We start from the raw sequence: 17,172 nt of genomic DNA on the forward strand, positions 1-17,172 counted from the left end.
CAATTTTTAATTCAGGCTGTAACACAAAATGTGGAATAATCAAGGGGTATGAATGCTGCCTGAAAGCACTGTAAATAAGCTAGATGGTTTGTATTGTAGCTATGGATCTAGAGATGACCTACTGCATTGATGGGTGTAATAAATAACCACCCACTGCTATAGGACACTGTAGACCTGCTGTTTAATGATCAGATATTGCATAATAGAGAGATTGGGTATGGTGGGAATACACAGAGTGGAAATGAGCTTCAGAGTGGCAGGGAGGCCTCCTCCTGCACCTGGGTGCCTCAGAGATGGGGGAAGGGAGAATTGGGAGTAACCATGCCTGCCCAGCTGCTTATCCCCCAGTGTCACCATGGCGACTGGTGGTGGAGGATGATGTCTGTCATCATAAGGAAAACAGAACATGGCTCATTACCGAAACAAACACATTACCTCCCCTGACGCACAGGCGCATCGCACACGCACGCACGCACGCACGCACACACACACACACACACACACACACACACACACACACACACACACACACACACACACACACACACACACACACACACACACACACACGCACACACGCACACACGCACACACACACACAAACACACACACTGCTCTAGGGTTAGCTAGCTTTCCCCTGGCACTCCTCTGAGCATTACACTGTCACATACCTGACATATGCATACAGGCTGATACAAATCTCATCTCTTACATTAATACTGAAGTGATGAAAAGGTTATGATACAAATATTATGTGGATTTAGACAGGTGCATTTCCCAGAGGTTGGCCTACTGTATCTTTGCTCTGTACTGGTGATGCTGGTACACTTACATCAGCTACAGTATGTGTCCCTTCTGAGGAGACAAGAGCATTGGACATTTTCTGCACCAAAAAACAGCAGTTGGGTGATCACAGATGACAAGTCATGTACTCGCACACACGCACACACACCCACACCCACACATACATCAATACAAGTTTGCTTCAAAAATCCTGTTTTTGTGACAGTGAAAGGTCACTAAACCAAAGTGGGGAGTAATAGAACTCCGGGCGATTTTGAACTCAGCGGTGGCCTGCCTGCCTGTGTCGAGTAGACTGGTGGATTAATCCTGGGATCCTGGAGGCAGCGAGATTATCTAAGAGAGGCTGGTGGGGGTCGGGAGAGCATTGGGCTCAGAGACACAGATCCTTGTCCGGAGTGTGAGAAAAGATGGGAGGGGTCAGGCACGGGGAGGCTGGCCGTATAACAATTACGTGAAGGGCATCCATCCACCACACACACACACACACACACACACACACACACACACACACACACACACACACACACACACACACACACACACACACACACACACACACACACACACACACACACACACACACACACACACACACACACACACACACACACACACACACACACACACAGCCATTCACAGATAGGGAAATGCTGCAGGAATGAAGAAAGCAAACAAGAGCAAATCCCTCTTTCAGACCAGTTTATAGACAATTTCATGGCTCATTCCATAGATTGCATCAGCAAGCTTTCATCAACATGTTGGAATTTTAATACCGAAAAACTAATCTAATTGGTGTCACAGGAAGAATTGAGTGTTCTGCAACCAAGTAATACCCCAACCCTCTGCACTCACTGTCATTTTGTTGCTCGAGAATATAAGTAAATATTGAGGAAGGCTGAATACTGTTGCAATGGCAACACAATGTTTATTGCATTAGATTTGATTTATTTAATTAATTCTCGTTGTCGACAAGACTGAATTATGCAGAATGCACATGTATATTTAGACAATCCATTTAAAAAAATACTACATTCAATTTAAAAGGTTCTAGCTAACAATAAATGACAGTTTAAAAGTCACATTTGGTTACACATTTTGAATGTGTTACTCTATTTGTCCTTGCATTGAAACTGGACAGTTAGATCTGCTTTTGGAGGATGCCAGTGCTGTCTCATCATCTCTGTGGTAGGAGATCATGTAGACAGTGGTCAGGTTAGTGCATGTCACTGACCAATCTTACTTTTGAGCTGTAATAACATATGAAGTACACTTGGAAATTAGTTTTGGGTCTCTTCCAGGATTGAAATGTTTTTCCTCTGAAAGGCCCTATTAAGAAGCTAGTTGTAGAGGCCAGAACTAGGGGCCTCCTGAGAGGTCAAATACCTGCTTATCAGCACACTTACAGTTTCTGCCCAGACAAGCTCAATTAGCCAGCACTTAGACTGTGTATGAGAGGGCCACGTTCTTAGCACGGGGACTATATCAACAGAACCAGGGTGATGACAGACAAGCCTGGCCCACAAAGACCTGATTGTGACTGGCTATGAAAGCCCTGAGTGTGGATAGAGAAGAAGGGAGTACTTGCTCATAGGGGACTTAAAGAACAAGAGACAGATCTCTGTCCCCTCAATGTCTTTAGTTGATACACTAACAAAGTAAATACAGTAACTTCAGGATTAGGTCAAAATTCAAGATTCAGATGAGAAAAATATTACAGTTAGATTATAAAATACATGAACGAGATGAAAATACAACAGATACATATTTCTTCAGCCTATAAGAATAACCAGTGTTTATCCACCGCATCTCTCTCACACACACACACACACACACACCCACCCACCCACCCACCCACCCACCCACCCACCCACCCACCCACCCACCCACACACACACACACACACACACACACACACACACACACACACACACACACACACACACACACACACACACACACACACACACCACAAAAGCCCAAACTCTCTTCACTTCACTGTCAGCTTCACTGTCAGCCAAATCAAGTGCTTCCCAGTCAGCTTCCAGCAGTCGTTTCACTGGGGAGCTGCTTTTCAGATGAGCAGAGATGGCTGAGGTGTCTGAAGCATCTGGGCTTGTAGGTCTCTATTGCCTTTATATTACACTCATCTTCTTATTGTCTATACAGATCTCAGGTGCCTAGGACGACATACAAACATTTGTGTTGAAGCTTGTCCCCGCTCCTACAATCTCTAACATAGCCATCAATGAAGTCCAACGGGGAGCCCCTATTAGGGACTGTCTCTGTCCTCCTCCCCAAGTCAGGGAACTGAGGTGTCCCAAATGCTCCTGGTCTGAACCTATGCAAACTGATTGTGAAATAGATTGTTATGTAAACAACATTTGATTAACGCACTGCGTCCTCAAATCAATAGGTGACATATTGGTAATATTGGTATATTGGTAACAAGGTCACGAGGAGGTTTCGGCCAGGCTGTATGGTGAGCAAGTGACATCATCCCAATCCTGCGCACGAGGGCGTTTATTTTACATGAAGATGACTTCCAAATGTGTTCTCAAGTGAGAGCTTCTTTCCATGGAGAGTGAGATGTTCCCTGCTGCATTTTAGAATGTCACACTTATACAGTGTCAAGGTCACATGAGTGCCCCGAGGCAACACACACCACATGATATTCATTGTGATCACATAATTATTCATAGAATTTAGGGCATTTATATTTCAACAAAATTAATGATGTTTAAGCTCTAGTATGGAGATTGAGCGAGTGAGAAAACCTTTCAAAGTTTTGTCTTGTCTTAGCAGTGTTGGAAGCATCTAATCTAAAGGTATGAGTCCAGCCATTCGGTTCCCAGTCGGATTGTCCTTGCTGTGCGCTGTGATCAGAGCTGTGGCTGGTCAATAATGTTAATGTGTCTAGTCCTGACTGAGTTCAGCAAACACATTCATCAATGCTCTCCATTAGCACTGAAAAGAAAACAGTGTGTGGTGTGGTGTGTGTGTGTGTGTCTGTGGTGTGTGTGAGCGTGCATTCATGTGTGTGTGTACGTGCATGTGTAACCCATGCTATTTTAGACATTCACAATCATTTTCACAAAACAAGACCGTCCCTAACTTCTTTACACTAATTCTATGGGTTGGGTGTTTGCTGGTGACTCCTAGAGTCTGAACCTCTTTCGCTATGCCTCTGATCTCGCTCTTTTCCCTCTTGCCTCTGGAGAGCGCCCATGAAAGAAACCGAGAAGAACCCTAGAAATATTTAATGTTTTTAACTTAAATAACTTACTGGAAACAATGTTGTGGAATACATATTCACTACTACAGAAGAATCGATCGCTAAGATAATCAGAGTGATCTGAACCAGAGGGGAATTGGGACACATTTCCATTTGATGTTTCTGAAAAGAGAATATGGATGAGTTTAGCTAAATTCTATGCCTCTTGATGAATAACTAAAGTGTACATGATATTTACGATCCTAAAACCAGTCAGGATATTGACAAAAGCATTTATGCTTTTGAGAGTGACAATGTTGGAACATTTAGCATTTGCTATCAATATCAAAACATTTCTTTGTAAGAGAGTGGTTGAACAGTAATGGCACTCGGCTGTGGATGTCTTGTCGCAGTGGAGAAGAACGTGGGTTTTGAAACACAATCTGTATAATGATTTTGAGACCGCTACATGTAAAAAAAAATATTATAACAGAAGAGTTACTAAAATGTTGTTGTTAAAAGTAAGAGTTCAGTGCAGACTGGTTTTTGTACCCACCTTTTGATTCGACGGCATCAGCGTCACCTGCTATCTTGTACAAACTACTTCGCCATCTACAGAGGCTCATCATCTACAGCTTCAACAATCATCATCGTCGTCTCATTTTTATTGAGGGACATTTGACTGATACATCGTGGTAGGAACTGAACTGAGATAATTACGTGCACTCATATTTAATTTTCACTGGGTACCCAGTTTGTAATATTTTTGATTACTGTATTGACATTAATGTATTGTTGTGAATGAATGGTCATTGCAGTTATGATACTCTGTTGATGTGCAATGATCTTTGAGCATAAAATATTTCAACAGATTTCAACAGAAGATAAACTTTAACTTCAAATGTATATCACTGGGTCCTTGCAGTATTGTTCATTTAGTAGATATTGAATGGTTTATTTCCTTGCCTTATTAGATGACATTGCTTTAGATACCAGTCTCCTTTCAAACATGAATAGACTGTTTCCACATCGTACCTGCTGTAGCAATTCTAAAGTAGTGTACTTCCTACAGTGTGTTACACATGCATGAGTGTGTGACTGTGAAAAAAGGCTTCCAATGTAGAGCCCTCTGTGGAAAGGGTTTTACATGGAACCCAAAAGAGCTCTATCTGGAATAAAAAAGGGTTCTTCAAAGGGTTCTCCTATGGGGACAGCAAATGAACCGTTTCAGGTTCTAGATCGCATCTTTTTTCTAAGAGTGTAGGACTGTCGCAATTACAGCCCAGAGTCAAGTTTTCCAATAAGTTGAGATTGATCCACTTTTTCATTATTGCACTGTGTCTACATGCAGAGATATAGCAGAGATATACTATATTCAAAGAGAACACATAATGATGTGGCACCATGATACTGTAGATAAAACAGTTTAAGGGATAGGACTGATAATCCCCAGTTGATTTATAGGATAATACAACACCCTTGATTATCAACTGAGCATATCCTACTCTGTGTCGTTATCATACTGGTGATAACCTTAAACTGTGGGATACTTAACAAACTTAAACTGGATCATAGCTCACTGTAAGAAGAGAGGAATCCAGTCCACTGCCAAGTGTGGTTTAAAGATACATTTATCATGGGCACATCCTCTACAGACTCCTCCTCAGAGTTGACTAAGCAAAGCTGAGCCTAGCCTGTTGGTTTCACCAAACGCCTTAGCATCACAGTCATTTTCATACTTGGCTCAGAAAAGTAGAGGGGAAGAAGAGAATCAAAACAACCTCATTAATAACCAGGACTAATATTTTCCAGACGCTAGCTGTTGTAAGCAGGGTTATTTCACAAAGAAAGGATGCCCATGTACTGACAAGAAGCAGGGCAGTCGTGGTGCGTCGAGACGGTGCCACACAGTGTCTGCTGGCACCAGGAGGAAACAAAACAACCCCCCTAATTGCCAGTTAACAGGCAAAGACCCTCCCCCATGCACGCAGCCTAAAAAACTCTGCAAGTATAGCAGCCTCTCAGGCACCGATACAGTAACTTGCCAATCCAGGCTTGATGGTAAACAGTGGTTGGTGGTTCATGTCCAAATGTCGTGACAGCATGGGAGCGGGGGGAGAGCAGAGCAGTGTGTGATACAGTGTTTACCCAGCAGCCACTCTGGCTCACCTCTGAACCTCTGTCTCTCCTCAGCCTGAAGCCAACGCCCTGTGGCCTTCACACTTTACACGCCACGGTGTTACCACAAAGATGCATTGTCCTATTTTTTTGTTGAGATTATCAGTGCACTGAAGGTGTATGTAAAGCATCAGCTTTGGACAATGTGTAAACACACAAAAGTATTCTGAATGTCCTGGAATATGGAGATTCTGTGTTAGCTGTAAGATGAGAATACAGTCAAATGGACACCCAATATTTACAGTATTGACACACATACTGTAATTCACTATGAAGGATTTCCCCTCTCTTAAATTAAAGATGCACTACGCAGAAATCGCTCTGCCATGTCCTTCCTTATTGCTAAAATTGTATTAGTTTGTGACAAAACAAGTAACTATCGTGTAGAGAATCATTGCACCATCTAAACCGCAGTGAAATATATTTTCCATAACCAAAAATATTGTATTTTCAGTTGTTTGAAGCTGGCGTGCAAAACTGGACGAAAAAGAAGCAAAAACAAAACTTAAGAACGGAAAGCATAGAAATAGCACACATAGAACAAATACTGCTTCTTAGAATTCCGTTCAAAGAGAGTGGTGTATCTATAACTCACATTTCTATGTGAATTTGGTCAGGATGCCAAAAAAGTTACATATTGCAGCTTTAATTAATGTGAAACAAAAGGTTTGTGTAACAAATAAAGGCACATTTTTAGCAAATAATTTTATGGGCATTAAAACAAGCACAGTCTCCTAGCATTGCATGTAATTTTGCATGTAACTCATGCTGGAAAACTCACAGAATGAAAAATACCACACGATTCCTGTCATCTGACTATTTCTATCATACCTCCTGCAATGTAGGTTGTATAAACAGAGAATCCCAAAAGGTAATTATGGTGCACAGACTGAGAAGAGAAGAAAAGTTGAACAAAGAAATCTGGTGAGAGAGAATTCCCGTTCGTATAAACTAGGGCGCTCAATGTGCTGGCTAAAACATCCTAACTGACTAGATAAGGATTACTGAATCGTGCAATTCCTTTCATCCTTCAAAGAAGGGATGAAAACATTCCTGTATCCTTTAGATGAACCCATTTCTTCACCAGAGTCGTAAGACAAAAAATGTGTATTAGCGTTATAGCTTCCAGCCAGCAGCTACGGGTTTGCACAGGGGAGTGGAACAGCTCATTACATTGGGTAATTTATTTGCTTAGTCGATGCCCGAGGGCAACTAAAAAAAGTTGTACATGTTGAATATTCTGTAACTAAAGCATTTACACAGCTGGGTTGTCCCCCAGAGCTACTGCAGTAGGACTCCCCTCAGTGGGAGGCTGAGCGCTTATCCAGGCTACTTTCCCAACCCGGAGCCCAGCAACATGTAGACTACCAAAGTTCAGACGAACACCCATTGCTCTTTGCACAAATATAGAGTAAACTCTAGACTCTGTGCCATGCAGAAGGCACAAGCTAACTCTGCTGGGACAATACAGCAGGCCTATGTGCTCGAGAGCGTCAAATTGAAGACATCGCTACCTGCCATGACCAAGTGGAGTAAGCTGAGTCTGAGAGAGACTTTAATGCAGCCTGTTGATCAGAGAGTAATCTGACAAAGCAAATAGAGAGTAATCCTCCTGAGGTGTGTTTCTGGGAGATTGGCGAGAGCTTAACTTTTAGATGAGTGTATTCAATTTCAAACTCAAACACTGCCGGAAAGTCTCATGGGAGTGATGACAAAAACTTTGTTTTGTCAGTCCAACTTTTGAGTTTACACTAGCAGATGAAATTCTAAACATCTTGGAATCTAATTCCCAAGAATAATAAAGCCCTATATAAACGGCTTGATTTTTCGGAGGGTTCTTCAAACACTGGGATAAGCCAAATCTGTCTTTAGATAAAAGAGGTGGAGGCCATAATCACCCCGGAGAGATTCAGTGGGGTTATGGAGAAATGATAAGGATACTACTCTCCATCTGTTGTTGTTTTCCTGCTGGGCTGTAGCAGTGAAATTAAATGTTAATGGTACATTTTATTTTGGTCTTCCTTTGGGTATGGCTCCTCTTACTCTACGTTCCATCTCTGTTCTCAGCCCTGTTCTCAGCCGACACCATTACCAAATATAGGTTCAGCATTGTTTGGCTGCATACATCAAACAGAATACACCTCTCTACCTAAAAATGTCAGTAGAGCGCTTAACTCTATAGTGGAGAGGAGTAGCGTTTGCTCTGTAAGATGTCTTCATTTTATCCTGCTCTTCAAGAAGAAAGTGCACACATGCTCTGGTTATTAGTGATGTCACAGAGCAGTGAGGTGTCCAGCACTGATAACCCAGCCAGGAGGATTGAACCATCCATAGCTTTTCATGTTTCCCGTCTCTCCCCTCACTCACTCCTGTGTTTAATCTTTAAACACCTGTTGAACTTTAAAAGAGGGGAGATCTTTGTTGGAGGGCTGACATTCTAATTTTAAAATCCATTATAGTTTGAAAACTGTCTCAACGACCAAGGAAGATATTACAATTCTCTGCTCTACAGTACTGTACTCTATAGCAGGGTTTTCAAAACTCGGTCCTCTACATTGAACGCCTTTATGTTTAGTGTAACATCATGCCATGAAAGATGTTCCATGAGATTGGATGACAGCACGGCGTGAAACACAATCTGGGGTCAATTGCGACTGAGGGTCAATTGTGTGAGAACAACTGGGTTCATCTCTGCGACACTATGGCCACATAACACACATGGTATATTCATTAGCCCTATGTCAGGAATGGAGAGCAGATCTATGTCAGGAATAGAGAGCAGCTCTATGTGAGGAATGGAGAGCAACTCTATGTGAGGAATGGAGAGCAGCTCTATGTCAGGAATGGAGAGCAGCTTTATGTTAGGAATGGACAGGAGCTCTATGTCAGGAATGGAGAGCAGCTTTATGTTAGGAATGGACAGGAGCTCTATGTCTGGAATGGAGAGCAGCTCTATGTCTGGAATGGAGAGCAGCTCTATGTCAGGAATGGACAGCAGCTCTATGTCTGGAATGGAGAGCAGCTCTATGTGAGGAATGGACAGGAGCTCTATGTGAGGAATGGACAGGAGCTCTATGTCTGGAATGGAGAGCAGCTTTATGTTAGGAATGGAGAGCAGCTTTATGTTAGGAATGGACAGGAGCTCTATGTGAGGAATGGACAGGAGCTTTATGTTAGGAATGGACAGGAGCTCTATGTCTGGAATGGAGAGCAGCTTTATGTTAGGAATGGACAGGAGCTCTATGTCTGGAATGGAGAGCAGCTCTCTGTGCACTTGTTAGAACAGACCAACTGTATATAAAGTATTCTGCTTGAGTTACTGTATACTGTATGTCTACAGTACAGTCTGTTAAAATGTTGACCCGTGTACTTATACCTAACTGACAAACAAGGTCACTTCAACTGTAGGTTTTGTCAGTCAGACACACAATCCATCCCACTTCCTAGTTGTTTGCTGATGGAAATCAGTGAAGCCTCTAACAGGACATGAATGAAGACATCTGAAGGAGCACATGGGGGCTGTATGGAGAAGGCGCCGTCCTGTCTCAGTAGCAAAATGGCTTGTCCAGTAGGAAGGCTGTCTGAATCAGGGGTTGTAGGGGTCATTCTCATATACCTCGCTCTCATCAGACCACTGTCTGAAGCATGGGGGACACAGGGCCAGGAGGGGCCACAGTGTCGAGGTGTTCAGAAGCAGAGCCAGGCACTGGGTAACCCTACTGCAGGGTCAAGATAAAAGGAGCGCTGTGCAGAAAATGGTCTGGACACATTGCATTCCAGAGATGGTGTGGGATAACAAGGACAGACGAGGGATTGGAACCACCGCATGAGAAGCCATATCGGGTAGGACCCAACACGTGCACGGCCATATGGAACAGGTTTACATGGCGAATAGGCCGTGATCTCTGAGCTGGAGGCGATTCGCAGACATCTCACCTGGAGTTATCACATTCCTATGTGATGGATGTTTTTGGAGAAAAGGGGTGATACCCTCTGTGTTTGTGTGTGTGTGTGTGTGTGTGTGTGTGTGTGTGTGTGTGTGTGTGTGTGTGTGTGTGTGTGTGTGTGTGTGTGTGTGTGTGTGTGTGTGTGTGTGTGTGTGTGTGTGTGTGTGTTTGTATGTGTGTGGGGGGGGGTAAATGGTTACTGCTCTGTGTAGTCTGCTGTTTAGATGTGTGCTGCGCTCAAAGAGACAAAGACAAAGACAGAGAAAACACCTGGTCAGGCTGAAATCCCATCACAGTTGAGAACAAGGAATAAAGGAGTGTGACTGCTCCACAGAGTCTCTGTGGTAGTCTAAGACATGTCCCACAGCTCCAATGTTCCCATTCTTCTGCTACACTATCTACCTCATGTTCACAGACCACACCATCGACCTACAGTATAACAGCCCCTCAAATCATGAGACAGACCTTCAATTGGAGCATCCATTTGAAAAAAATCAACCAGTATTTTCTATGTCAGTCAAATACTGTGATGAATTACAGTACATACTGAGTGGATGTAAATGTGGATTCCTTACGTACATACTAAAATGATTTAATCTGCGACAGTATAATCACTTATCATATATGCCAAGGAAACGATTTGCAAGATTTTCCCGTCTCTCAGAATCCTGTGCCTTTGTTTGCACACAGTGCAGTAAAAGCCTTGAGGGGGTGTGTTTGTTTTGCATTTGCCTGGATCTAGAGCGCAGGGGAGAGGTGTCTACACGTGCACATGGCTGTGTATTCCCCACGTGTGCTGTTAGTCAATTAGAGCTATTATTGAAGGCAAGGGCATCCTGGGAAAAGTAGACGCAGCAGAGGTGTGTCTGTGCTGATTTCCACCATTAAACCCTCTCTGGATGCAGAGCCGGGAACTCTGTCAGTGGGTTAGGGAGTCATTTCCTGGCTTGAAGCTTCCCCCCTACTCTCCTTTTCTTTTTCCATGCAACCATGCTATGCCATCCCAGGGCCCACCTTCCCACTCAATCCCCTCTAACTCCCTTTATCTACCATTACATTTGACTGAAGGATTACTAAAGCTCTCCTCGTTAATCTTCTTGCCTTGGATGTGGAACAGCAGAGCTAGCATCAGGCAGCTCAGCCCACACTACTGACAGTACAGAGGAGACCACATCCAAGAGGAGGAGAAAAACACCTTCCTGTTCCTCCACAATCAGCAACCAAGCTCACCATTACTATGAGGAGAAATGGTACATTTTAAAACTAATTCTTGATACCGACTCTTTCTGATGGTGCATTATTGAATGTTTTGAATCTGTGAGCCGTGCTGAACGTAGCATGTCCATCCCGTTTTGTCATGGCCTCAGTCTGTGACAGTCTGTGATCTGTGCTGAACGTAGCATGTCCATCCCGTTTCGTCATGGCCTCAGTCTGTGGAAGTCTGTGAGCTGTGCTGAACGTAGCATGTCCATCCCGTTTCGTCATGGCCTCAGTCTGTGACAGTCTGTGAGCTGTGCTGAACGTAGCATGTCCATCCCGTTTCGTCATGGCCTCAGTCTGTCACAGTCTGTGAGCTGTGCTGAACGTAGCATGTCCATCCCGTTTCGTCATGGCCTCAGTCTGTGGAAGTCTGTGAGCTGTGCTGAACGTAGCATGTCCATCCCGTTTCGTCATGGCCTCAGTCTGTGACAGTCTGTGAGCTGTGCTGAACGTAGCATGTCCATCCCGTTTCGTCATGGCCTCAGTCTGTGGAAGTCTGTGAGCTGTGCTGAATCCCGTTTCGTCATGGCCTCAGCATGTCCATCCCATCCCGTTTCGTCATGGCCTCAGTCTGTGACAGTCTGTGAGCTGTGCTGAACTAGCATGTCCATCCCGTTTCGTCATGGCCTCAGTCTGTGACAGTCTGTGAGCTGTGCTGAACGTAGCATGTCCATCCCGGCCTCAGTCTGTGACAGTCATGGCCTCAGTCTGTGGAAGTCTGTGAGCTGTGCTGAACGTAGCATGTCCATCCCGTTTCGTCATGGCCTCAGTCTGTGACAGTCTGTGAGCTGTGCTGAACTAGCATGTCCATCCCGTTTCGTCATGGCCTCAGTCTGTGACAGTCTGTGAGCTGTGCTGAACGTAGCATGTCCATCCCGTTTCGTCATGGCCTCAGTCTGTGACTGTGAGTGTGCTGAACTGATGTCCATCCCGTTTCGCATGGCCTCAGTCTGTGACAGTCTGTGAGCTGTGCTGAACTAGCATGTCCATCCCGTTTCGTCATGGCCTCAGTCTGTGACAGTCTGTGAGCTGTGCTGAACGTAGCATGTCCATCCCGTTTCGTCATGGCCTCAGTCTGTGGAAGTCTGTGAGCTGTGCTGAACTAGCATGTCCATCCCGTTTCGTCATGGCCTCAGTCTGTGGAAGTCTGTGAGCTGTGCTGAACGTAGCATGTCCATCCCATTTCGCCATGGCCTCAGTCTGTGGAAGTCTGTGAGCTGTGCTGAACGTAGCATGTCCATCCCGTTTCGCCATGGCCTCAGTCTGTGGAAGTCTGTGAGCTGTGCTGAACGTAGCATGTCCATCCCATTTGGTCATGGCCTCAGTCTGTGACGGTCTGTGAGCTGTGCTGAACGTAGCATGTCCATCCCATTTGGTCATGGCCTCAGTCTGTGAGTGCTGTCCATCCCGTTTCGTCACCTCAGTCTGTGACAGTCTGTGAGCTGTGCTGCTTTCGTCATGGCCTCAGTCTGTGACAGTCTGTCCTCAGTATGTTTGTGAGCTGTGCTCTTGTCCATCCCGTTTCGTCATGGCCTCACTGGGCTTTTTCTCTGCATGTCATTGGGAGAGAGACCATGTAGTCTCCTGTTCCTCATATTCTACACCCTCAACTGTCATATGTGTCAAGCAGAACAATATGTTGTGGTGTGTTGAATGCTTCCTTTTATATCTGTGCAGCGGGTCATGCCTGTGTAAACTATGCTGGTGATTTTACAGCTTTCCCCTTCCTCAAACGGCACTAGTTAAATAACTACTGGGTTATTTAGTGCTGTTAGAAATGATGTCACTGTAAATGTGACTTCTTCTCTAACTGAACCTGCATTACTCAATAATATGAGACACACTCCCACAGTCAAGACCATTAAAGCCACAACGGCATGTGTTAGATGATCAGATTACAATAAAAAACACACATGGGCATTGTTAGGAAGTGGTCCACCCTTGAACATGGCTCTTATTGTATCCTTCTAGAGAGAGACGGAGTATTTCAACTGAATGGCAAGGACGAACAGAACCCCATGTGTGTCTCTGTGGTGCACCATCTCCTGGAGCTCTGAAGGAAATCAGATCTCTGCTTTCAGGGCCCATTCTGTTCAAAGACCCTGGTGCGGTTCAGGATCGTTTACTCCCAGCACTTCTATGAGAAGTAACTTAATCTGGTTAGTAAGACGATCACGGAAAAAATGCCCTGCAATTTAAGCAATAGCACTGTCTATTGTCAATATTTTGACCGATTTCATGTCAAAGTGTGATTATTTGTGGAGGGCCCTGCCAAGGATTTAATTGATACATGTGTAATTCCAGGTTTTGTTGCTGAGGTATTGGAACAAAGCGTCACATTATTAATAAATGAGCAGGACAGCTCTTTCATCTCGGCTGTTCTATTATTTTCTGTCTGCGGTTTCATAATCCCCTCTGAAAGAGGATAGTGAAGACTCCCTGAGAGGGCATCTTTCACAAATCAACTCATTATCTAAACATGAGCAGACAAAAGCGCATCTTTCATAAATGAAGTCATCACTCGCCACAGTCTCACACTGCAATATCAACTTTCAATGTGAAGAAAGATTACACACGTCGATTGATTGCAGGGCTTGATCAAAAATCTAAAAGGATTACCATACAATGGGCCTCACCGCAAGTCTTTAATGATTTGATTTTCTTCTTTTGCAGCACATACATTTCTCCTTGTATGCACTGAGTCTCATGACTATTGTATTGGCTCTGCCAATGTTTTGCTGCCTGCCACGGCTCCTGCTCATAAAGCTTTAATAGTTCGCTGAGTGTGGCTATGTGATCTTGAAGACCTAGTGACACAGAGAAAAACGTCTGCTTGTAAACACTGGGAAGTGATGTGTTTGTGTGAGCTTTGACCTCACACACACTCTCTCAGTACAGCAAAGTGGATGATGAAGATGAAAGACTGCAATGAATTAATCTTTTCTCCAGAGCAAAGCACCTTGGATGGCTAGCCTCTGTGATTAACTCGGATTCTTCCCGTTGGAGAAATAGGAGAATGATAAGGAACTGGAAGGTGAAACACTTCCACCGCCCAGCATTCTAGTAGTGAGTGATTGAAAAATGTGCATTTCCATTGAATGGCCATCAATTTAATTGTATAATCCAGTTTCACACAAAAGCACAGTGATTGAGAATGCCCCTGAGACATTCCAATCTGCCAACGCAGTGACTTACATGTAGGTCAAAAAACAACCAGATTTGTGTAATTATGCAGGGGTTTCAAATTAGAGCAGCTATCCTCCGTGTGCCTTTTATTGGTGCGTATTCCTTAAGGAGGGCCTGTGCATGTCCTCATTAGCAGTCATTGATCAGAGGTACTGTTTGTGAGGAGGAAGACGGGCTATCGCCCATCGCCTTCCCTCTCTACAGAGCCAGAGCTGCTGGGGGCTGTGGGCTAATTACAGAGGCAGCAGTACACCGGCGGCTAGAACACAGGTGGGTGTTTTAGTGTGCCTGCCGGCTGGCTGCATTGCTGTGTCAGCGTGGGCCCTGTCTGCAAGCTGCAGGCTGATACTGCCCCGTTCTGCTGTTAGTCATCAGGCTCTCTGAGCACGTCCAGCCAATACCACCTGCCGCGGAGCAGACGGGCGTAGCAGCACAGGTGAGGTTGAGCACAGTGATGTTGTGAAATGGTAAATCGATCTGGACCTCGAGTGATTCCAGTCGAAGAGAAGAAAGGTAGGAGGTAGGCGTTTGGAACAAATCCTCTCTTCTCCTTGTATATGAAAAACATACATTTTTGGTATACCCAGTGGGTGTGTGTGTGGTAGCTTACTGACTCAACACTGCATTGCACCTAAAGCGATAGATGCTACTATTCAGCTTTGATCTTATTTTGGCTGTTTGTGTTTTCTTTAAAAACAGTACCACTACGCTTATAAACTCAAATCAACTTCAGCCTCCACTGTGAGAAAATGAAATATGAACCTCTTTACAGCCTTTTCCATCAGAGCTGGAATACAGAATGAGAAGACCTGTGACACAATGATTCAATGTAATATATTCACACATTCTACATGCATTAGCATTACAGCTTCCCATGAAGTAAAGTCATGCATTTAATAGAATTCTCCCAGTCAGGGAAATGGTTTCCATTCGGTGTAGATTTGAATGGACATGTAAAATGACATCTACTACACTGTGTAGAGCAGGGTTCCCCAACTGGACGACTTCATTAGGCCCCCAAGTTTTCTGAGCAAAAAATAATAAGATTTTTTAAAATGGTTTTATTGTTGGACATATATGACTGTAAAAACACCAGTAAATCAACTCCAAATGATTTTAATTTAGAAAATCCCATGGATAATAGAGAGATATGCAGTATGTGATTGTGTAAGCATGGTTTGGAATTATTACGTTTTAGTAAAGTATTATATCTGTTTGGGATTCTTGCGGTCAATTTGCAGTCTATAAAGGATTTGTAATCATGTTCCGGCCCCCTGACATCCGCTCAAGAATAAATTGGCCCGGGGCTGAAGCTAGATGATGATCCCTGGTGTAGTGTTGAAAGTAATAAATATTCTGAAGGAAAAGTCTCTCCCAGCTATGACAGACCTATGTGATTGGAGTCCAAACACCTGTGATCTGACAGTCCTCTCCTTTAGAGTGCTTTAGAAATGTTCTATATCTGCCCACTTCAAAAGAAACGCCATATTATGTCAAACAGTATATAAGCCATAACCTGAAGCAATATTCACTCGTTTGTTATTGCAAAACTGTGGAGTGATCATTCATATGAAAATGAGACCGTAAAGCCAACATGTACTATCCACTGTGATGTGTGATCATCCCATCCTCCTGTTTACTTATTCAATATACATGGCCATATTTTAAAAGCTTAGACTTTCTGTTCATAGGGAATAACCTGATCCCTAGAGCAGCATGAAGTGCAGTATGCAGACAGGTACGGTATAAAGTACCGCATGTATTCTCTGCTGTTTGGATTACTCTGTTATGAATCTACAGCTGACTAGGTTTGTAAGGTTAGAATGTCCATCTAGTCTGGCTAACAGTGTTAAAGAGAGAGGGATGAGGGTGGCCCTTACCTCTACACACAGTCCCGTTCTCCACAGCCTCGTGGCCAGCCTTGCACATGCAGCGCCCAATAGGCACCATCCACTCGCCATCCCCGTTGCAGTAGAGCTTGATGGGCACGTCCACCTCCTCCCCGTTGGGGATACACACGCCACGCGATGCCACTAGAGAGGTGCTCTCCGCCCCCGACAGGGTTTCCTGGAACACGGCCCCGTTCTGGATGACGCGGGCACACTTCCGGTAGAAGACTCGCACGGCGATGAGTGACATGCAGCCGCCGTAGTCCTGGAAGGCCAGGTAGAATCCGTGTTTGGACACGGGGCCAAAGCTCCGCACCTCTGTGTTGATCTTCATCACCCGGCCACCCAAGTCCACCTGGGAGAAGCTCTCGTCGGCTGCGATGGTGTCCACCTTGATCCAGGGGTTCTCCATCCAGGCCGGGGACACCTTGTTGGCCGTGTCCGAGTCTGACTCATAGTAGTACAGGTTAAAAGTCTCTTTACAGGAGCCGGGCACGTTGGGGATGGAGCTGCAGTCTCGCACGGAGAACTTCATCTCCACGTGGATCCGCTGTGCACCCCGGCGCCGGATGTACTTGGTGCGGACCCAGTTGTTCTGGTTGTTGTCGAACACGTTGCACACCTGGTAGGTGCGGATGGTGTTCATGTTCTCGTCGTATCCACTCACCTCCTCCCACTGTGGAAGAAGGACACAGAG

The 17,172-nt window shown here is 44.6% G+C and overlaps 1 protein-coding gene across 3 annotated transcripts in view; it reads right to left on the reverse strand.

Moving 5' to 3' along the window:
- LOC135540083 (ephrin type-B receptor 2-like) overlaps positions 1-17,172 on the reverse strand; it is a 154,347-nt gene that overhangs the window by 57,738 nt on the left and 79,437 nt on the right. For all 3 annotated transcript variants that reach the window (XM_064966424.1, XM_064966423.1, XM_064966425.1), the window contains exon 3: positions 16,467-17,151. In XM_064966424.1, the coding sequence (XP_064822496.1) occupies positions 16,467-17,151 (685 nt within the window). The remainder of the gene's footprint in view (positions 1-16,466; positions 17,152-17,172) is intronic.

Source organism: Oncorhynchus masou, chromosome 5, assembly GCF_036934945.1.
Source record: "Oncorhynchus masou masou isolate Uvic2021 chromosome 5, UVic_Omas_1.1, whole genome shotgun sequence".
Lineage (NCBI taxonomy): Eukaryota > Metazoa > Chordata > Actinopteri > Salmoniformes > Salmonidae > Oncorhynchus > Oncorhynchus masou.